Source organism: Pongo pygmaeus, chromosome 4, assembly GCF_028885625.2.
Source record: "Pongo pygmaeus isolate AG05252 chromosome 4, NHGRI_mPonPyg2-v2.0_pri, whole genome shotgun sequence".
Classification (NCBI taxonomy): domain Eukaryota; kingdom Metazoa; phylum Chordata; class Mammalia; order Primates; family Hominidae; genus Pongo; species Pongo pygmaeus.
Genome location: NC_072377.2, coordinates 37,361,534 through 37,384,891, shown reverse-complemented (window position 1 = coordinate 37,384,891; position 23,358 = coordinate 37,361,534). Strand labels below are relative to the sequence as shown.

General features: G+C 38.5%; 2 protein-coding genes across 18 annotated transcripts in view; one reads left to right on the top strand and one right to left on the bottom strand.

Moving 5' to 3' along the window:
• The window catches only part of CPLANE1 (ciliogenesis and planar polarity effector complex subunit 1), a 150,025-nt gene that overhangs the window by 25,536 nt on the left and 101,131 nt on the right, over positions 1 to 23,358 (top strand). For all 17 annotated transcript variants that reach the window (XM_054487076.2, XM_054487081.2, XM_054487077.2 and 14 more), the window contains 7 exons: positions 596 to 804; positions 1,003 to 1,083; positions 3,849 to 4,013; positions 8,699 to 8,872; positions 16,008 to 16,236; positions 16,978 to 17,117; positions 20,652 to 20,869. In XM_054487076.2, the coding sequence (XP_054343051.1) occupies positions 596 to 804; positions 1,003 to 1,083; positions 3,849 to 4,013; positions 8,699 to 8,872; positions 16,008 to 16,236; positions 16,978 to 17,117; positions 20,652 to 20,869 (1,216 nt within the window). The remainder of the gene's footprint in view (positions 1 to 595; positions 805 to 1,002; positions 1,084 to 3,848; positions 4,014 to 8,698; positions 8,873 to 16,007; positions 16,237 to 16,977; positions 17,118 to 20,651; positions 20,870 to 23,358) is intronic.
• Positions 9,943 to 14,010, bottom strand: LOC129036115 (centriole and centriolar satellite protein OFD1-like). The gene has a single exon (XM_054487085.2). It carries the CDS (start codon positions 13,074 to 13,076, stop codon positions 10,053 to 10,055), a length of 3,024 nt encoding a protein of 1,007 aa, XP_054343060.1. The 5' UTR covers positions 13,077 to 14,010; the 3' UTR covers positions 9,943 to 10,052.

Below are 23,358 nucleotides of genomic sequence, written 5' to 3'. Positions count from 1 at the left end.
TGGGAGGATCGCTTGAGTCCAGGAGGCAGAGATTGAGTAGATATCACGCCACTGCATTCCAGCATGGGCGACAGAAGGAGACCTTGCCTGAAAAGAAAAAAAAAACAGTGTGGTGCACCTGTGGTCCCAGCTGCCTGGGAGGCTGAGATGGGAGGATTGCTTGAGCCCAGGAGGTTGAGGCTATAGTAAGCTGTGATGGAGCCACTGCAATTCAGCCTGGTCAACAGAGCAAGACCCCGTCTCCCAGGCTGGAGTGCAGTGGCACATACCTGTAATCTCACCTGTTTGGGAGGCTGAGGTAGGGCAATTGCTCGGGCCCAGGAGTTTGAGATCAGTCTGGGCAACGTAGTGAGACCTTGTGTCTTAAAAAAAAAAAAAAAAAAAAAGAAGATTACAGGTGCTTAAAATATTTATGAAGATTTTATATAAGGCATTTTTTGATCATTTTATTTTGCACTATATTTAAATGTGATCAGTTTGTAGGTATGTTATACTGATGAAGAATACAAGCAAAAAAAAAAATAGGCTGAAAAGGAGGCTAAACTCATCATTAGCCTAAAATTTGCTTTTGATAATTACCTGATTTTATGTGCAGATTGCTTATTCTCTGGAGAATACTGTACAGAAAAACTTTATGGTATCAAGCACAATTAAATCGAAGAGTTCTTGAAGCTGATAGTCAGTTAACTGAAAAGATGACACATGAAGCATCTACTGTCAAGTCCCTGTTATGTCATTTGCAGGCTAACCTACAGAGTACTGGAGATTGCTTGAATCAAACCTTAGAACTTAAATCTATCAATGGTCAGTATCTTATGAATATTTTCTAACTCCATGAATAAATGACGTAGTTAACCAGACTTTGAATTTCTAATTGGTTGTAATGACTTGTTTTTCAAAATAATTTCTGGCTGAGCTCCATTAACTGAATTTTAAAACAAAGTAAATTTTTATGAAGTAATATAATTAACTATGACTAATTGTTGGTTAAAAACTTTCTAGGAGAAGAATGTTTCTTATTAGGATCATATGAAAAGTCTGTTCAGCTGTGGAAAAAAGCTCTACAAGAAATCGAAGAGAAAGGTAGGAGAGTGTTAAAAAATATGTGCCATAATATTAGCAGGACTCCTTTTAGCTTGCTGTAGACCTTAACAGTAATTCTAAATTCCAAAAAATATGTGCCATTATATTAGCAGGACATCTTTTAGCTTGCTATAGACCTTAAAAAAATTCTAAATTTCAGAGTGCTTATGATATCCTAATGCCAATAGAATACATGTTGTAGGCAACTTGACACTCATGAATACTTATTTAAAATTATTCTTAACCTTGGAATTGGTAACACTAAAAATCTTTTCAGTGATCTATAGGTAAGTCTCCTTCTGTCCTTTCTTTGATTTGTGATAAAGCCTGTGGTTGATTGTTGATGGGAAAAATGAGATTTAGAGCCTAAATAAAATAATGTGTGTGTGTTTTTTTTTGTCATTTAGAGAGACTGCAAGTATCTCAATAGGAAACTATAGGTCATATATTTCACCACCTTCTTACAGACTTAGAGAAACATGGAGCAAGGGCTTTTTGCCTTTAAGTAATTTAACTTTAAGAATTGTATGTAAGTTAAACGTATCGTTGCATTAAGTATGGGCTTCGTGGGGTTTTTGATAAGGATATGGAGTGTGGATGTTAGAAACAAGCTATAGCTTTTATGATATAGAGCTGAGGGTATGGCTGAGATGACAGAGGTTCTCAGCTGGTGACCCTGGAACCCTGACTGCAACTCCTACGTGGTCAGATTTGGTCTGTTATTACATATCTTTTCTGACTGCTGTGGCTTTGTATATTTCATTAATTCATTTACTTAACCAGTATTTGTTGAGTGCCTGCTATGTGCCCAGCACTGTATTAGGCACTAGGGTTAACTGAAATAAATAACTTTACCTTCAAGTTGCCTACAGTCACTTTTCTCATTATGTTTTATGGTAGATGTTTAGGGAGCACAGAAGAACACCTCAATACAATCAGGCTGGAGTGCAAGCATCAGTCTGGGGAAAGCCTCTTGGAGTTGACATTTAAAATTGAGTAGAGATTGGCCAATTAAGGTCATGGGAATGGCTTAACAGAGTATATAGTGTTCCAAAACCAAAAAGGCCTGAGAAACCATGGCAATTTGGTAAACTTCAAGTAGTTTAGTAGGACTAGATTATGTGATATATGTATATGTGATATTGGTGATAGGATCATAAGAGCTAAGTTGAGAGGCAGATGGACAACAGATGATGAAGGAGAGTCTTTAATGGAGTGGAAGGAATTAAGATTTTATCTTGAAGACAGTGGAATCAGTTAAGACACTTTAGGTAGGAAAGGGACTTGTACAAATAAGGACAGGCCGTTTAGAAAGATCACTTTGGTACAGTTGTGGAAGGTCAGTTGCAGGACTATGATATAGGGACATGGGTTTTACTTGGAGGCAAGAAAATCAGTCAGACGAGAAGCCTTGAAACCAAAGCAACGTCAAGGGTAATGGAGAACAGAGGTTACATTTGACAGTTATTTAATAGGCTTGATCAGTCTACTTGTGATTGAGTAGATTTGGAGAAAGAAGGCTAGTGTAGTTCTCTGACTTGGGAATTGTCCATCTGGATGAAGAAGAGCAGCATTCACTGAGATCTGAAGTTCTGGATATAGAAAAGTTTTTGTAATGAGTTCCATTATGGACATTTTATTTTATTTCATTTACAACTACATCCATTAGGAACGGCTTCTAGTAATGGAAATTGAAAGTAGCAGTGGCTTCAACAGAGAAAGAGTGGCTTTCCTTTGTGAAAGGAGGGCAGAAGTTGCAGTTTGGGGCTGATTTGGTGTTTCCGTGGTATCACCAAGGCCCCAGTCTCCTTTAGTTTTTCTGCTGCATCATCTTTAGTGCATTGCTTCCAATCTTAAGGCCATTACGTAGGCTAAGATGGTTCCTGGACCTTCAGCTATCACATCCATGTTCTAGGCAGCAAATAGGACAAAGGTTGGAAGAGCTAGAAAGGTTGCATTTCCTAGCTGATTTACCTTTCTTTGAGCAGCTTTTCTGGAAATTGTATACAATGTTACCTCTTGAATCAGAACATAGTCACATTGTTACATGGCCACATCTAGGGAGAAATTATGATCTGGGTGCATTATATCCCCAAATAAAATTGGAATTATTTTACTCAGAAAGAATGGCTAAGAGGTAGGCAACCAGCAGTTTCAGTCTTCAGATACGTAAAGGCAGATGTCAGGGGCTCCTATCTTATTGGATAACTGTTTCTTCTGCTTCAGTAAGTCTCTTTGGCCATCCCTTTGATACACATATGGTTCCTTGGAGTTTTTTGTGGCATGTTCCCTTTTGTTTCATACTGTGTATACTTGAGATAAAAGTTATTAGTAGACCTTAATGCTAAGATGATAAGAATTTGCAGCTTTCTTTGGATAAAATCTAAGTCATCCTAGGGTGAGATGAAAGAAAATAAATTGTTTAGAATTTAAAATGAAAAAGAGCAAAGTATGTTAAAAAATATAAGATAGGAGCCCCTGACAACTGCCTTTACATATCTGAAGACTGAAACTGCTGGTTGCCTACCTCTTATCCATTCTTTCTGAGTAAAATAATTCCAATTTTATTTGGGGATATAATGTACCCAGATCACCTGTTAAAAAAATCATTTATTGAAGTGTGAAACAGATGCAGAGAAGTTTACATATCATGAGTGTACAACTTGATGAATTTTCACAAACTACACACTCCTGTCAATTGAGCACTACACCAAGGGCATTCCTTTGCTTACATACTTTTAAGGTGAGCTTACTTCTTGTTTCAGGAGGAAGAAGGACGTATTTTCTTCAGATACGCTATTATCTTTCTCTCTTATACTGCTACCTCTATAGCTATAATTTAAATGATGCTCAAGGATTGTGTGATCAGCTAGCAAGAGAAATCCTGAGATGGTCCCAACTACCTGTAAAAGAAAATAAAGATTTTTCAGGTATGCTTTTTTTTTTATTTTTATTTTTAAAAAGAGACAGGGTCTCCCTATGTTGCCAGGCTGGCTTCAAACCCCTGAGCTCAAGTAATCCTACCTCAGCCGCCTCGAGTGGCTAGGTCTACAGAATTCAGTATGTTTACTTGTTAGTTTGTATTTATAGTGTAGACATGAAATTGCTTATGCATAAAAGTTGGTTGTTCTACCTCTCTGGTGATTAAGTATATTATGTTGGATTTTGGACTCTCAGCTTCCCAATAGCAGGGACTATGTTGAGGTTTTTTGTTTGTTTTTAAATCTTAGAATCCCCAGGATTTAACAGTATAGTAATTGCCTGCTGAGCTGATAGTATAATTGCTTTCTTACAACCATATTTGTTAGACATAATTTTAGGTACTCAAGTGTTTTTCCTTAGTATGTTAACTATTGCTTACAGCAGTTTAGTGAAATCATAAAAATCATTTTCCGGGATACTTTTAGTCTTTTAAAAAATCTGGGCCGGGCACAGTGGCTCACGCCTGTAATCCCAGCACTTTGGGAGGCTGAGGTGGGCGGATCACGAGGTCAGGAGATGAGACCATCCTGGCTAACATGGTGAAACCCCGTCTCTACTAAAAATACAAAAAAATCAACCGGGCTTGGTGGCGGGCCCCTGTAGGCCCAGCTCTGAGGCAGGAGAATGGCGTGAACCTGGGAGGCGGAGCTTGCAGTGAGCCAAGGTGGCACCACTGCACTCCAGTCTGGGCGACAGAGCCAGACTCCGTCTCAAATAAAAAAAAAAAAATCTGTTTAAGAGATTGCAGAGTATCCGGATTGACTTTTTCAAAGACGTATATTTAAATTAGGTAATAACCAGAGGGAAAGATCTATATGAATGAACATGTAATATATTTATAATGGTTATAGGGTGGTAGACTGCTAGATGTTTACTGTATATATGAATGTGTCTGAAAGGCCCAATGTATTTGAAATTTCTAAATAGAGTTGATAATTTCATTCTTGATTGTTTCAGCCACTGTTTATAAATGTCTCATTTTGTGAGGTTTTTTTTTTTTGAGATATGGTCTTATTCTGTTGCCGAGGCTGGAGTGTGGTTGAGTGATCTTAGCTTATCTGACCTCTGCTGCCTGGGCTCAAGCCATCCTTCCACCTCAGCCTCATGAGTAGCTGGGACTACAGGTGTGTGCCACCACGCCCAGCTAATTTTGGTATTTTTTGTAGAGATGGGATCTCACCATGCTGCCCAGGCTGATCTTGACTTCCTGGGCTCAAGCAATCCGCCCACCTTGGCCTCCCAAAGTGTTGGGATTATAGGTGTGAGCCACTGTGCTTGGCTTACTTTTTGATTTTTATCTTTTTAAATTTTTGTGTTCATTAAGGAAGTAATACATGTTCATATTAGGCAATTTTGAAAATATGGAAAAGTAGAAAGGAAACAAAATCACTTACAAGTTTAGTTTTTTTGTCTAGTGCCTTTTGACACATGTATATGTATATATTACCAGAGCTGGATAGTCTTATAAATTTAATATTATGATGAATATTTTCCAGTGCCAATAAACTAAAAAAAAATCTATTGAATCTTTTTCCCATTATTGTACATTTTGTTGCCATGTATTTACTATTTTAAATAATGCTGCAGTGTACCTAAATATTTGTGAGTATTACTAATAATTTCTTTAAGATAAATTCCAAGAAATCAGTCTGCTGGGAAATGAGGTAGCTGGAACCACAGGCATGTGCCTCACACCTGGCTAATTTTTTTTTTTCTTTTTTTTTGAGACTTAGTCTTGCTCCGTCGCCCAGGCTGGAGTGTAGTGGCATGATCTTGGCTTACTGCAACCTCTGCCTCCTGGGTTCAAGCGATTCTCCTGCCTCAGCCTCCTGAGTAGCTGGGATTACAGGCATGCGCCACCACGCCTGGCTGATTTTTGTATTTTTAGTAGAGACGGGGTTTCACCACGTTGGTCAGGCTGGTCTCAAACTCCTGACCTCGTGATCCACCCACCTTGGCCTCTCAAAGTGCTGGGATTACAGGCATGAGCCACTGTGCCCCGCCATGCCTGGCTAATTTTTAAAACTTATTTTATTATTTGTAGAGATGAGTCTTGATATGTTGCCCAGGCTGATCTCGAGCTCCTCGGTTCAAGTGATCTTCACACCTCAGCCTCTCAAAATGCTGGGGTTATAGGTGTGAGCCACTGTACCCAGGGTGAAAGACTTATATATATGACTTTTTAAATGACTGGATAGTCTTTATTTATTTGTTTATTTTTGCAATATTGTCCTTACATGATTTAACTTTCATGATAAGTTGACCTGTAGTAATTCATTTGTTTTAATTTTTTTTTTTGAGATGGAGTTTCACTCTTGTTGCACAGGCTAGAGTGCAATGGCACTATCTCAGCTCACTGCAACCTTCGCCTCCCAGGTTCAAGCAGTTTTCCTGCCTCAGCCTCCCGAGTAGCTGGGATTACAGGTGCCTGCCACCACGCCTAGCTAATTTTTGTATTTTTAGTAGAGATGGGGTTTCCCCACATTGGCCAGGCTGTTCTTGAACTCCCGACCTCAGGTGATCCACTCACCTCAGCCTCCCAAAGTGCTGGGATTACAAGCATGAGCCACCGTGCCCAGCTCATTTGTCTTAATTTTTAATGATGATTGCTTAAAATATATTAAGCATATACTTACTGGGTTGGGGACCCCAAAATTACCCCCTAGATTTGATGGTTCACTAGGAGAACTCAGAAGACTTAACATATAGTTGTACTCATAGCTATGATTTATTACAGTGAAAGGAAACAGCAAAATCAGCAAAGGGAAAAGGTGCATGGTATGAAGTTTGGAGAAAACCAGGAATAAGCTTCTATGAATCCTTTCCCAGTAGAGTCACACAGGATGTCCCTAGTTTCCTCAGTGACAAGTTGTGACAACACGTGAGATATAGTCTACCAGGGAAGTTCATCAGAACCTCAGTGCTCAGGGTTTTTAATTGGGGGGCTGGTCACATAAACCCCTCTGCCTTAGTACAAACCAAAATTCTACACTCTCAGAGGGAAAACAGATGTTCAGCATAAACCACATTGTTTATACAAACAGTTTAGGTTCAGTGAGCTCCTCTTATCAGTTAGGCGGGCAGATCAGCTGAGGTCAAGAGTTCGAGACCAGCCTGACCAACATGGAGAAAACTGGTCTCTACTAAAAATACAAAATTAGCCAGGTGTGGTGGCACATGCCTATAATCCCAGCTACTCGGGAGGCTGAGGCAGGAGAATCACTTGAACCCAGGAGGCGAGGTTTGTGGTGAGCTGAGATCACGCCATTGCACTCCAGCCTGGGCAATAAAAGCGAAACTCTCTCTCAAAAAGAGAAAAAAAAATCATAAGGGAAAATACATTTCCAGTATTGTACTGTATTTATTGATACCACAAGTTTATGTTATCTGTTTCCAAGATTAATTGTCGGAAATGGTGGACAACCATAGCTGCAGACCTCAATCCATGGTATGTCTGAAGTAATTCAACTTTTACTTGTAATGTCATGAATTTTTTCTGCTTATTCAGAACACTTCCAGGATCTCTGGTGGCACTTCCTGTAGGTCTTATGGTGTTATTCAAGGTTTATGGTACTGCACTAAACGTGATGAGAACTACACAAGAATTGTAAGATTGCTTTTTATTGCCATGTGCACTTTACTAGAGACATGAACTGCTCATGCAGAGATGATTAGACAGTATTTTAAGCAAATACTTGCAACACTTGAGCTCCTCAAAATAGCAACAAGAAGTAGCTACAAAATTAATACAGTAGTACAGTAGGAACTACAATGAATTTTATGCAGTTATTTAATACTTTATGTGTGTTTACATTTCTCTTGACTGTGAACAGTGCCATATATGGCCTGTAAGTGTTTGTGTAAATTCTGATAATTTTTTTTTGAGTCAGGGTCTATCTAGCTCTGTTGCCCAGGCTGGAGTGCACTGGCACAATCTCAGCTTACTGCAGCCTCCGCCTCCTAGACTCAAGCGATCCTCTTACCTCAGCACCCTGAATAGCTGGGACTATAGGTGCGCACCACCACCATGCCCAGCTAATGTTTCTTTTTATTGTATTTTTCTGTAGAGGTGGGATTTCACCATGTTGCCCAGGCTGGTCTCAAACTCCTGAGCTCAAGAGATCAGCCCACCTTGGCCTTCCAAAGTGCTGGGATTATAGGTATGAGCCACTGTACCCAGCCAATTTTGATAAATTTTAACTTTTTATAGTTTATATGTATTTTATGGTACTAAATGATAAAATAATTATTTACATATATTTTTTATATTCATGACATACCTTTTTCTTTTTTTTATTGATATTTCTAGGTTATGTGGTATGCCTACAAATTTTTTCAAACTGTCACAAATCTCCAAAACATTTTCTAGTATATTTATGGAAAAAAAAATCTGTATATATAAGTGAATTTGTGCAGTTCAAACCCGTGAAGTTCAAGGGTCAACTGTAATTGTTTTTGGTTTTATTGTCTTTAAGAAGTATGGTACCTATTATAATTCAGCTTGTATTGGCCATGGGTGCTCATCTCAGAAAAAACGTATTACAATTTTCTTTTTGTATAATGTTGGGAACTTAAATATTACTACTTTTGGTAGTTGATCACAATCTTCTTAGGTCATTGCTGTATTCCTTAGGTGCTGCGAAGTTTCATTTTGAGTGTGGACTGGCGGGCGGTGTTCATCCTGAGGCAGCAGTGAGAGTCGTCCAGTCCATGGCTCGTTTCATGGCTGCCTATTTCACCAATCAGCAGCTTTGCATTTTGCCCCCTCATCATGTGAATGTTCTTCCCCCACTTCATATTAAAACAGGTAATATAGTAAACAAATCCTTTTTAAACTTTTTTTGCATTGCACATAATATTTAAAACATATAATATTTAAAACATACAGAGGCCATTACTCTATGATACTGTTCTAGCATAGTATCTGAAACATAGGAGGCGATTTATGACTATTTGTGAATGAGTAGAATCTGAGAAAAGTAATGGCTTAGATTCGTTTTTATTGAACGTGGCTTGTTAAAATCACAAAATTGGGACAAGTTGATCTTTATAAAGTTTTTAGTTTTAAATTTTAATTTATTAATTATTTCTTTTTAGAGATGGGATTTTGCTATATTGCTCAGACTGGTTTTGAACTTCTGGCCTCAAACAATCTTTTCTTTTTTTTGAGACTGAGTTTTGCTCTTGTTGCCCAGGGTGGAGTGCAATGGTGTGATCTTGGCTAACTGCAACCTCCACCTCCTGGGTTCAAGCAATTTTCCTGCCTCAACCTCCCAAGTAGCTGGGATTACATGCATATGCCACCATGCCTGGCTAATTTTTTGTATTTAGTAGAGACGGGGTTTCACCACATTAGTCAGGCTGGTCTCGAACTCCTGACCTCAGGTGATCCACCTGCCTTGGCCTCCCTGCTGGGATTATAGGCGTGCACCACGTGCCCGGCCAAATGATCTTAACCACCTCAGCCTCCCAAGTCGCGGAGACTAGGTGTGCCCACCTGAAGTTTCAGTTTTTAAAGTGAAAGAGCTACCACCTTCATTTATGTCAAAATGTAGAAATTTAATAAATATTGAGCCTGCTAATTCAGTATTTAATTTTATTTGGAGGATTTACTTTTATGATTTTATTTGGACCATTTACTTTTTAAATTTAATACTTTCATTAGTATGGTCAAAATGCATCTAATCCTGTGCTAGATAACTGCCCTGCTCTCAGTATAAACAGGTACACAAATTTCTATGATATTCATTCATTCTAATTTTTATTAAGTGCCTACTATTTGCCACACAGTATTCTTAGTGCTGCGGATATACTAGCTTGTACCACATGAAATTGATAATACAAAAACATTTGTAGCTTCTTTCTTTTTTTTTTGGATTACACATTTTTATTCAGAGTTGTATCTGTTGATAGAGAAACATTTACAAAGGAGTAAATTTATGTAATTTCTCATGGTATGTAAGTTAGAAGCTGGGCAGCAAACATGGTTACCAAGAGTCATCTGGTTCTTCATGAGAAAAGCCTGTTAAACTTTCGACTTTGTCACTACATTGCAGTGTGTCCACTAGGGAGCCTTCCTGGACCATCTTTTTTGAGCTCTTATCTGCCAACTCCTGGTCTTGCTCCTGCTGGATGATTTTCATGTATTTCTCTAAAGGATTTTCACTGTGAGCAGATTTGTCTTTCATTTCTTGATTACTCATTTCTAATTCATTTTCCATTTCAATCTTCAGCGATTCTTCAGTCATCCTCCTTTCCTGATACAGTTTTTCTAGTTCTCTTCTTTCCCTTTCTAAAATTTCTTGTAGGTTACTCTGCCTTCTTTCTTCTCTCTGCTTTCGTTCTTTCACTGGCTGTTCCCATATTTTTTCTTCTTCCTTTTGTTCTTCAATTTGTTTCTGATCTACACTTGGGTGCTGATATGAGAGGGGCACAGCAGCTACAGCTGCGCCCATATGAAGCATATCCCCGGCAGGAGAGGGCCCATCCATTTCAAACTGCCTTGGCACATTCCCTGCATATTCAAAAGATGATTCAAATTCCTCATTACCCTTAAAAGCTAGCTTGTCCACATCTGAAAATTCACTTTTGTCTTGAAGTTCATTTTGTCTCCAATAAAGACCCGCTTTCTGCTCCGGAGGGCTGGAGAAGGGAGGGATGGAGAGGTTGTGCCTAGACTCAGTGGGTGATGGCGAGGGCATTCTGTCAGGACAAGGACTGGGGGAAGCAATGTGTGATCTGCCCAGATCTTCCAGATATATTTCACTTTCAAGGCTTCTTTTTGCTTTTGGAAGGGGTGTGGAGGAGAGGCGTCTGGAGGAAGTGCCCCCGCATAGCCTTGAGGCTGCACTGCCTGTCAGGGCTTCCAAGATGTCATTCCTTTCTTCTTCAAGTGTGCCCACTTGAGGCTGCTCAGAGACAACTCTGTCCTCTGCAAAAATACGTCTTTCTGGGGAACTGGAAGTAATGTTTTTGAAGGCTTCCAGCAAGTGCAGAGATGGTGGGCTCTTTGCTGGTAGTGGGCCTTTGGCAGAGTTTTTAATGTCTCTCCGATGGTAACTTCTGAAAGCCTTTTCCAAGCGTTCGGCCTCTTGCTGAAGCTCTTTGACCCTTGCATTAGTATTGGCGACAAACTCAAGGTCAGAATCAGGGGAACTACGCTCCATCCCTGCATTTGCATAATTTGTGATCCTTGATGCAACCATACCTGCTAGAACTTTTTCCTGTTTAAAAGGATTGTTCAAGAAATCCCCACTTATCTCACCATTGTGAAGCACCATGTTGCCATTTATTAATCCATTGGCAGAATGATGGATCACAGACTGCTTTGGATTGCAGTACACTTCATTCTCTAGGGCTGTCTGAGTTTGCTTCAGTTGCGATTTTAAATAGGCAACCTGAATAGTTAACCTCTTTATGGAAACTTTGTAACCTAGTATCTGGGCCTTCAACTGTGTAGTATGCTCAATTTCATCTTGCAGTTGTTTGTGCAGAGCTTGCCTGCGGCTTTCGAACTCCTCATGCTCAACCACTATAGCCTTTTCTGCTTTCCATAGTTCTTTCTGAAAGACCGCAAGTTCACGAGCCGGCTGAGCTAGGCGGTTTAGGAGACGCAAGTTTTCATTTCTACTCTCTTCCAGTTGTTGTTTAAGTAATTTATTTTGTGCCAGAAGTTCCAGTCTCTCTTCTTTTAGTAGTGAATAATCACTCATCACTTTAACCTTTTCATTCAGCATATGGTTTTGTTTTGTTATTGCCAAAGACTGGGCTTTGACAGACTCTAACTCAAGCTCAAGTTCTTTCATGCGATTTATAGATTGATTGAGTTCCTCCTTTTTTGAATTAAAAGCTATGAGCTCCTCTTGCAAATGAACAGCTTTTTCTTTATTCTTCCTTTCATCTTCAATCAGTCGATTAGTTCTAATGATGTAGTCGTCCTTTAGTTCAAGTTGATACTTAAGAAGTTCATTCTTGAGTTTTTGGTCATAGGTCTTCTCAAAACTCTTTATATTCTGCTCCCGTCTCCTAAGTGCCTCAGTCACGCTTTTATGTTTTTCTTCCTGGAGCTTCTGGTTCAGTTCAAAAGCTTCAACTCTTTGCTTCAGCTCTGCTTCTCTTCCTCTTAGCAAATCCATATCTTTTAGTAAAAGTTGCCTTTGAGCATAAATCTCTTTTGTTTCAATCTCTTGGTGCTTTTGAATTCTCTCAAGGGTACTCTTTTCCCGAATAATGAGGGCTTCAGATTTTGCTTGACAAGCTTTCTCAAAATCATTCTGGAACACGGCTAATTCTCTCTCATACTTTTTTTTTGCTTCCATTTTAATTTTTCCTATTTCGGTATCTTTAAAAAACTTCAACTTTTGACATATTTCTGCCCGAAGTTGCTCTTCTATTTCTCTCTTATATTCATTTAGCTTTATTTCTAAAGACTCGAACTTGGTACGCTGAGGGTAAGCATCTGCAAACTGATCATCGATAAGCTGAAGCTTCTCAGCCAGAGAATCTCTGCTAAATGTCGAACTTGTCTGAGTTTCCATGTTACAACTCTCTTTAGCTTGATGATATTCTGCCAATTCTTTTAAAAAATGCATAAGAAAACCTTTTTGGTTTTCTTTATCAGCTCCTGAAACCAGTGATTTGTACAGACTGGAAGTAGGGTTGATTTTAATGAGTTGTAATAGATCCTGCATAGTAAATACCTTTTCTTTTGCCAAACCACTTTCTGGAAAGAAAACAGAAAGTGAATATTCATAGCCACATCTTTGTAAGTGATCTGCCACTAAAGAGTTAGAGGCACTTATTAAGAGGGAGCTCCCTTGCACTGAAATGGACTGAGGTTGCAGTTCTCCACTCAATACAGGGTGCATTAACTCATGAATTAGCTGGTTTCGAAGTTGTATCTTGAGTGTGTCCAGTATACCCCGATCCTTAAATGTCTGGTATAGCTTTTTGCGCAGTTCATTTTGACTCAACACATCAGCCACGGGGAGCATGTTGGACTGAGCCATCATCAGCCGTCAGCTTCCTCCGGAGCCCGCCTCGCTCGCCCCACCGTGGCCCGAGTTTAGTGCCCAGCTGGGGCTGTAGGGCCAAGACGAGGGGGAATCCCTGCCCTCCAGAGCCCTGCCTCTGTCCCGGGGGGTCGGGAGGAACAAGGGTGCTGAACGCTCTCTGCCTTGCACTCCCAACTAGGTTTTCTAACAAATACGCTAGCTTCCTTTCTTCGCGGTTCTGAGGCATGAGTGAGGACCGTGACCCAGTCACGAATCAAAGGTGGCTGGAGGGCGGGACCCGGAGACTAGGGACAGAAGGCGGCAAGGCAGGACCGCCTCACATCCCATCCTTCATCTCCCGAGACCGGCTCAGTACAGCCGTCCCAGTCCGGAGAGCTACGGCGCATGCGCGTATTTTTTTTTTTTTTTTCTCCATCTGTGAAACAGATTTATCCTAACTGCCATGAACAAAATGATAAAGTACTTGTTCTTTTACGGGGTTTACATCTAATATGTTGAGACAGAAATTTAAATATATAAACAAGATATATCAAATGGTTATAACTGTTAACGGAGAGAATTAAAATAGAGCAATACAGCGTGACTGAGTGGCAATTTTAGATTGGAATTTCAGGAGTAGCTCTCTGAGGAGGTGAAAGTTAAGCTGAACTCTTTTTTTTTTTTTTTTTTTTTTTTGAGATGGAGTCTCGCTCTATCGCCCAGGCTGGAGTGCAGTGGCGCAATCTCGGCTCACAGAAAGCTCCGCCTCCCGGGTTCACGCCATTCTCCTGCCTCAGCCTCCCCAGTAGCTGGGACTACAGGCGCCCACCACCACGCCCGGCTAATTTTTTGTATTTTTAGTAGAGACGGGGTTTCACCGTGTTAGCCAGGATGGTCTCGATCTCCTGACCTCGTGATCCGCCCGCCTCGGCCTCCCAAAGTGCTGGGATTACAGGCGTGAGCCACCGCGCCCAGCCTCTAAGCTGAACTCTTAATAACAAAAAAGAGTTGGATACATCAAGGCACAGGGCAGTCTAACCTGAGTTTGTGTAAAAGCCCCAGGGCAAGAACAAGCTTGATGTGTCTGAGAAAAGGAAAGATCTGTGTGGCTGTAAACTAGAGGAAGAGGGCTGGGCATGTTGGCCTATGCCTGTAATCCCAGCACTTTGGGAAGCCAGGCCTATTGCTTGAGTCCAGGAGTTTAAGATCAGCCTGGGCAACATTGTGAAACCCTGTCTCTACAAAAAATACAAAAATTAGCCCGCCATGGTGACATGTACCTGAGATTCCCAGTCACTTGGGAGGCTGAGGCAGGAGGATTGCTTGAGCCCAGATGGCAGAGGTTGCAGTGAGATCACGCGATTACACTCCAGCTTGGGTGACAGAGCAAGACTGTCTCAAACAAAACAAAACAAAACAAAACAAAAACAAAAACAAAAAAACCAAAGCAAACAAAAAAAACTAGAGAAGGAAGTGGAGAGTGATATGAGTTGCATTCAGTAAAGGGGCCAGATGATGTAAGCCATGTTAAGAAATCTGAATTTTAAGTATCACGGGAAGCTGTTGGAGGGCTTTAAGCAAGAGTAGACATGAACAGATACATATGTATATACAAGGCACACCTAAGTTAGAGTAGTACAAATTAAAATATTATTAGAAATTTAATAAAGATGGCAACAAGTGGTCAGCAAATATAATCAGTCATAGAACCATGGATTTTGAACTATGTGTTCAAACTCCTATGTTCTGTGAATGTTTCAGGATGCATATACATTTCATGTTAATTTTTCTAATCAGAATTTTTCTAGGGATTTGATTTGCTTATTTGGTGTGATATTTTAAAAAGTCGTGAACCTTTTTACTGTGTGAAAGTAGTAAAATTTTCAGAAAATTTAATTATTCAAGTTATTTTAATAGTATATTACCTTGCTCGTAGTGAATAAAAATAGGAAAAATTTAGCCAGTCTCCTGGCTCCTTTGCTTATGCAAAATCAGACATCCAAGTGGTTGAAAACTTTTTTGTTTTTCCAGATGTGTTTGTCAGAGAGCTAAAATGTTAGTTCTTACAGTAGGCATAGCCTGTATAGGTCATGTGAGAAACTCACCATTTCGAGGAACAGAGAAGCTCATGAATGCTGTTTATAACTTTTATTTTGAGAGAATGAGTAAAAATCCCATCAACATGTATTTTTTAATAACATTTCTTTTATCCTATTTTTAAGTTGCTTTATCAAGTTACTTCAATTAGGGAAAGGGACAGAAGGCCAGGGGGAACGATATTATCCTTTTGTATTAAGTCACAGGCCGGATGGCAATCTTACTATTTAGTCAGAATTACTGAACATCACACTTTTCTACTTCGTAATCAACACTAATATTGACACTTAATATGCTTCATTGTTACCTCAACTTAGTCTTTTTTTGCATAACACTGTGGGTAACACAAAGTCAGATAAAATGTAGTCTCTGCCTTCTACATTTCAGAATCTAGTATGAGAAATAAGCATGTATTTCTGAGCATCCCACAGTAATAAATTGCACATTGTGACCCATGTCACGGTAATAAATTGTGCTTTGTGAACCAGTAAGATAGTAGATATAAATGTTTTTTGTATGTGTTTACATATTACCTGACACAAAAGTTTCATTGAACAGTATTTACCTTTATTTTGTGTCTAATACTTTCTATTCTGTTTTCTGTTTTTTTTTTTCTCTTTTGTTTCGTTTTTAAAATAATGCTGGCATTTGTTTCATGACCCACGAATGAGGCACATTCTTCAGTGTTAAAAGTGTTCTAAGGCATGTTGAGTATTACTTTAGCCCATTTTGTATGTATCTTCCTGGTGGTGTTTTGTAGATAATACTGATTGAAGAGATAAATATACCCATGTAAAGAAGCATGAGTTTGGATGTGATTGTAATAATCCATTTTTAAAAATTTACTTACAGAGCAGTCCTTTCGACTTATTCCTCTGCAACACTCTAAGGTGGCCAGTGTTGTTAGAGATCAGAATCTCTCTAATGTGTGGACAGTTGAATATGCACTTGAATTACTATTTATTGGTGGCCTGGTTCCAGAGGCTGTGTGGTTGGCATATAAACTTGGAGACTGGAAGACGTCTGTTTCAATTGGTGTGGCTTTCCAGCTGTTCTGTAAACATGATAGCAATTTCATGAGGTATGGATTTTTAGGCAATTTTAAGATATAGTATGATTGAACTATGTATTTTATATTTCTCTTATTGCTGGTATTTACATTTTATGTGGAATCCTTAGTTCAGCATTGTTCAATGGAACGTTCTTTAGTGATAGAAATGTGTTGTCCAGTATGGTAGCTACTCACCACAAGTAACTATTGAAATGCAGCCAGTGAGACCAAGGAATTAAATTTTCAATTTAATTTTAGTTAATTTAAATTAAAATAGCCACATATAGTTAGTGGTTACTGTATTGAACAGCTCAGTGGCTTACTTATTTGTGTTAAAACATTTATTAATAGCCAGGGGCGATGACTGTGACTGTGGTCCCAACTACTTGGGAGGCTGAGGTGGGAAGATCACTTGAGCGCGGGAGGTCAAGGCTGCAGTGAGCCGTGATCATGTCATTACACGTCAGCCTGGGCAAGAGAGTGAGACCCTGTCTCAAAACAAACAAAAACCATTTATTTAGCACACTTATGTGTTAGTAAAGCCTGTGTTTAGGGTAGCAATTAGAAATAAGAATGGGGGGAGTATATTAGGATCATAATCGTGGAGGGTCTTAATACAGTATTTCCTTGAATATGTCTTTTTTACATATACGATAGATAAAAAAGTAAATTCCATTGTTTCTTAAACTTTCATGTTTAGTCCTTGATATGTGAAACCTTTCCTTTTTTTCAAAATTTGGATTCGTTTCCCTTAATTTGATGTCATTTCAGGTCCAAGAAAAAGAGTCTGAATCTACCACTGTGTATGACTCCAGCACAGATTTTTCAGGAAAAACTGCAGTGTTTTTTAGGTCAACCAGCCTCTTTGGAAGCAAAAAATGAAATGGGCTCAAAATATAAACAGTTTACAGGTGTGTTATGTATGTATGGTCTGACTCGTGTCAGATTAATATAAACCTTATAATACCTTAAAAAGTTTATACATGTCTACAAATGTATTAACACTTTGAAATAAACTTATCAAAAATGAAAGTATGATATTTATTTTTATTTTATTTTATTATTTTTTGAGATGGAGTGTTACTCTGCCACCCAGGCTGGAGTGCAGTGGCGTGATCTTAGCTCACTGCAAACTCTGCCTGCTGGGTTCAAGCAATCCTCCTGCTTCAGCTTCCCGAATAGCTGGGATTACAGGCATGGGCCACCACGTCCGGCTAATTTTTGTAGTTTTTGTAGAGACAGGGTTTCACCTTGTTGGCCAGGCTGGTCTCAAATTACTGACCTCAGGTGATCTGCCCGCCTTGGCCTCCCAAAGTGTTGGGATTACAGGCGTGAGCCACTGCGCCCGGCTGAAAAATGAAAGTATGATATTTATACTTAACCATGGGAACACCCAGAATTGATGCCAGCTTACAATACAAGGGTTGATAACTGAATGATTTTCTGGTTTTCCATACATACCTTTTTTTAAAAAAATATTAAAGTAGCTTTCTTGATGCCGCAGTGTTACAGCTCTCTGACTCCTCCTGCAGAGCAAGGCCACCCCAGAGACTATGTTGAGAGTAGCCTTCATACATACCTTTGAACTAATTATATTTCACTTCATTTGTATCATTTTCTTTTGGAGCTGTAGAATCTCAAGCCTGGAAGGGTACTTAGGAGTGATTTATTTCAACTCTCACCTAGTGCATAAATTATAGATTTTTTTTATTTGAAAAGTTCAAAATGGTATTAAACAATTGATAGAATGTTACATGTATTACATGGATTCACACAGGAATCCTATAAAATTTATCTGTTTTACAGTTGGAGAAATTTAGATAAAAAGTAATGTAATCAGTCATTTAATGTCATATATTTAATGTAAAACCGGGACAACTGTGAGGCCCTTCTGTTTTTGTTGGTGCTTTGCTCCAGTAAAGAGTGAGACTTCTAACTCTAGATTCCTAAAACTTATAACGTTTCTGTTTTGAGAGAACCTATAATACTTGGAAATCTGACTATAAACTTTTCTTTGATAATTTTCTGTGCAGTTCTTTTGCTTTAATTCATGAAAAGATGTTACTGTGTGAAAGTTGGATTTTAAAGAAGGGACTAAAATATCCCCAGTCTGGACTTTGAGTTTTGGCAATATGTTGTTTTGAATGATCTGAAAACTCTTCCACGATAAATACATAGATAAAATGTGTTTCTAGATAAAATACAAAAAATATCCACTTAAAGGCCAAGCTTTAAATAAAGTAAGGGGAATTGCCAGAGGTCAGAAACAACAAGCAAATAAAAACTCAAAGGGTTCCATTTCTTTCTCTTTAGCTGCTCTTGAATGAATTCCATTCCATTAAAGAGAAATAGAAACAGGCCCATTCAAATATTCATGTACACAAAAATGTGTACATGAAGCCAGGCACAGTGGCTCACGCCTGTAATCTCAATGCCTTGGGAGGCTAAGGCCAGCAGATCACTTGAGCCCAGGAGTTCGAGACCAGCTTGGGCAATATGACAAAACCCTGTCTCTACAGAAAATACAAAAATTATCCAGGCATGATGGTATACACCTGTAGTCCCAGCTACTTGGGAAGCTAACTAAGGTGGGAGAATCCCTTGAGCCTAGGAGGTCAAGTCTGCAGTGAGCCATGATTGTGCCACTGCACTCCAGCCTGGGTGACAGAGTGAGATCCTTGTCTCAAAAAATGAAACAAAACAAATATCCATACATGAATGTTTATAGCAACTTTTTCATAATAGCCGAAATTTGGAAACACCTCAAATGTCCGTCAACTGGTGAATGGATAAGCAAATTCAAATATATCTTTAAAATGGAATAACAAATAGTGAAGAGGAACAAATTGCTGATAACATGTGACAACATAGATGAATCACAGAACCATCATGGTAAGAAGTCCTGAGAGAAGTCAGGAATGAAGACTACATACTGTATGATTCCATTTCTGTGGCATTCTATAAAAAACAAAACTATAGGAGCAGAAAACAGATCGGGGGTTGCCTGAGAATAAACAGGGAATTGACTACAAAGAAGCATAAGATAACTTTTGGAGTGATAGAAATGTTATTACAAGCCAGTATAGATTTGTTTAATTTTATTGAACTGTATACTTTAAAAAGAGTGGATATAGTATGTAAATTATGTCTCAACCTGATTTAAAAACAAAAACTTCACAGATGGTTAAAGTTACTAGACCAATTTAGGAGCAAATTTGTGAACTGGAAAAGATGAATCTGAGCTATTCATCTGAGCTATTTTATATATACATATATATATAGATAGATAGATAGATTTATATATAAAATATATAAAGAAATATAAATATATACAAAATAGATAGGGACATAGATTTGAAAAATATGAAAGAGAAGTTAAGCTTCGTAGAACACACAACAGAAAGACAACATATATTTAATTGGAATTCCAGTATATCCACACCAAATGCTGGATAGTGGCTACCTAAGTTGAATATAGCAAAAATGTTAATATCAGACAAGGATGAGAAGTCATTACATGAGTGTTTGACATATTATATTCTGTACTTTCATATATTCTATATTTTACAGTATGCTTAAAATATTTCATAGTAGAAAAATCCCTGAGTTTCCAGTTCTACCACCACATCTCCTTGCATTTTGCCTTTTGGGACATGTGCACATATATATAGATGTTTGCATAGTTGAAGCCATACTATACATATGACTATTTTGTGTTTTCCTGTTTCCTTCATAAGTCATTTTTATTAACTTATTATTACAAAGTATTATCATGTACTATTAAGAAAAGGAAAAATGGCCAGGCACGGTGGCTCATGTCTGTAATCCCAGGACTTCAGGAGGCTAGGTGGATCACCTGAGATCAGGAGTTCAAGACCAGCCTGGCCAACATGGTGAAACCTCATCTCTACTAAAAATACAAAAATTAGCCTGGATAGTGTGTGCCTGTAATCCCAGCTACTCGGGAGACTTAGGTGGGAGAATTGGTAGAACCTGGGAGGCGGAGGTTGCAGTGAGCCGAGATCCTGCCACTGCACTTCACACTCCAGCCTGGGTGACAGAGTGAGACTCCATCTCAAAAAAAAAAAAAAAAAGGAAAAGTTACTCTCACATAATCTTGTATATTATTTTGGTGTCTTTCTTGACATTCTTTTCCCATTAATATTTTTTTCAATTGTTTTTGACTCAGAACTACATTCTAAGAATATTTTTATTGTATAGTTGTTTCTACAATATCTTGTATAAAAATGTCTCATGTTCTTATCTATAATCTTAAAGTAACAAGATAGTTTGTAATTTCTGTCTGTAAGTTTGGATGTTTGTATGTCAACCAATATGTTCATTCTTGACAATGAATGTTTTTAGATTTGAAATTTTTTCCTACAAAATGGATAAGAAGTTTAATACAAGCTTTAACTATTTTACCAAATTTTTGTATTTGATAGATCCCATTGAAGAGGAAGATGCAAATCTGCTATTTGGTTCAGTACAAGAAGTACTGAAAGCATCAGTGATGGCCGATGCAGATATTCTTTCGGAGACATTTCAACTTCTGATAGACTCTGCCAAGGACTTCAGTAAAAGACTGTGGGGCTTAGTGCCATTCGGCTTGTATCTTCCAGCTCCTCCATTGTACTGTCCCCAGCCAGCTATTCTTAGTGAAGTAAGCTTATAGCATTAACTTTTAAATTAATTTAAAGTTGATTTTGTCGAGTTTTTAAAATAATTAACTTGGTAATAATCATCAGGTTAAAAATTCAAGCTCTAAAGGCAAACTTTTAGATCCCAGCTTTGCTGTTCACTAATTGTATAATCTTAGGGAATGTACTAAACTGCTGTTTAAGTTTCCTTATCGGTAAAATGCAGATGATAATAGTACCTCTCATGGCATTTTTGTGAGGATTGAGATATCCTGTAAAATCTTCTAGCTCAGGACCTGGGACATATAGTAATTATTCAATAAATGTTAAAATTATTGTAACAATATAGCACAATTAATCTTAATATCCAGACTTTTAAAAATTAGGCATTTGTTTAGGGTAACAAATGAAATAATGAGTGTCAGAATTAGAAGCCATACATTATTTCAGTCTCTTATTTATCTCTTTGTCTTTGCCTTTTTTTGAAAGACTTGGCTTGGTGTAGTAGCTCACACCTGTAATCCCAGAACTTGGGAGGCCAAGGCGGGAAGATTGCCTGAGTCAAGGAGTTTGAGACCAGCCTGGGCAACATGGCAAAACCCTGTCTCTATAAAATATACAAAAATTAGCTGGGCATCGTGGCATGTGCCTGTAGTCTCAGCTACTCAGTAGGCTGAGGTGGGTGGATGGCTTGAGCCCAGGATGTAGAGGTTGCAGTGAGCCGAGATCGCACCACTGCACTCCAGCCTGGGTGACAGAGCAAAACTCTCTCAAAAAAGAAAAGGAAGACTTACTTTTATTTGACTTTGGTTTATAAGGTTTTTTTTTTCCTGCACTATTCAATTGATAGTTCTATATTATAAATAGTATATTCCTTTCAGAAACTTTTTATCTGCTCTTATTAAAAAATCATAACATTATAGTTAGCTGGTTTTAAGATTTAAAATGTTATTATACATTACTTACATTTAGATTTTTAAGTATTTGATTAACACTTTGAAGTGTTTCTGGGTATTATTTTTTTACTACCTCCTGTTTCAATATTGGCGACTTCTACCTCTAGTTTTTTATTTCTCATTTGTTCTATTTGGTTATATTTCAATAGTCTAAAATATTTTACTTGTTGATTTTACAAATGGAAGGAATAAAAAGTCCATGGCATTTCTCAATAATTCATCTTTCCTCTTGCATCTGAGTCTTTAGTAATTGGTTTAGAAATTTGAAATGACATTTAAAGTTTTTTGGATAGCCTATGCAGATAATAGTTCGAGTAGTTTGAGTGGTTACTGCCTTTAGTAGTGCTTCATTTTATTCTTTTTTATTAAAGCAATTCTCCTTGGTAAGATTTCTTCTAAATGTCAGTGTGTATCAGTTAGAACCCCTTGTGTTGCAAGTAATAGAACACTTGGTCAAAATGGTTTAAACAATAAAGGCATTTATTGGCTCACGTGATGAAGAAGCCTAGTTGTAGGGCAGGTTTCTGATTTAGTTATGTAACCAAAGACTTGGGCTCTGTCTTTCGCTCTAGTTTGTTTTCTGAGGTGTCATCTTCACCTGAAGACTAGCTCCTCTTGTGGGAGCAGGATGGCCGCCAACAGCTTCTAAGGATGCCTTGTCCATGTCCGTGGGCACAGTGATTGAGACAAAGAAAAGTGGCAAAATTATTTCTGTCCCAGCATTCCAAGCAAGAGGATTGAGATTCACTCTTAGTGAGACTGACTTGGGTCACATGCCTGTCCTTTAAACAGTCACTGTGGCTAGGCTTAACGCAAGGTACTGCTTGGCCCAAGAATAGATCCTTCTTTGAGGTGGGATGAGCTTTCCCTCAATCATATGAGCCATGTAGGAGATGGGCAGATACTCAAAAACTGAGTACTGTTAAGAAGTGGGCAGGGAAGAAGGATGTTGGGGAAGCAGATGTTTACAGTGCTCACATTATCTCATTATCTGGGAAAATAGTCTTTAGCTACTGGTTTGAATAGCATTTATTGAACAAACATTTATTGGGTCCTACTATGTATCAGACTTGAGTGTGTACACTGTGGCCATACAAAGACAAATGACAAGGCCCTTCCTTCCTCTTGGGAGTTCTGAGTACAGTGGGATACAGGTATAAATTGATATGGAATAAATTGGTGAAAGCTGCTATAGAAGTGTGAACAAAGTGCTGTTGTAGCACAGAGGGATGGGCTTCACAGAGGAAGTGACATTGAAATATAAATAGGATTCTTCCCAGCAGAGGAAGAGAAAAGGGATTCTGCTTAGATGGACCTCTCTGTAACATCCCACCAATGGAGTCTGGAGTGGCGGTCTTTAACTGTTCTAGGGTAAGACTGGGAACAAGGGTCAGCTTATCCCTTTACGTTGAGGGGAGATAAACGTTTCTCAATTCTAGAAATAGCCATAGTTGAAATCTCAGAGCCCGTGCCTCCGAATTGCCTTTATAAATCTCCAGGAACATTCTAGTTTGAGAAGCAGTGAGCATCATTAGCCATTTTTTTTTTTTTTTTTT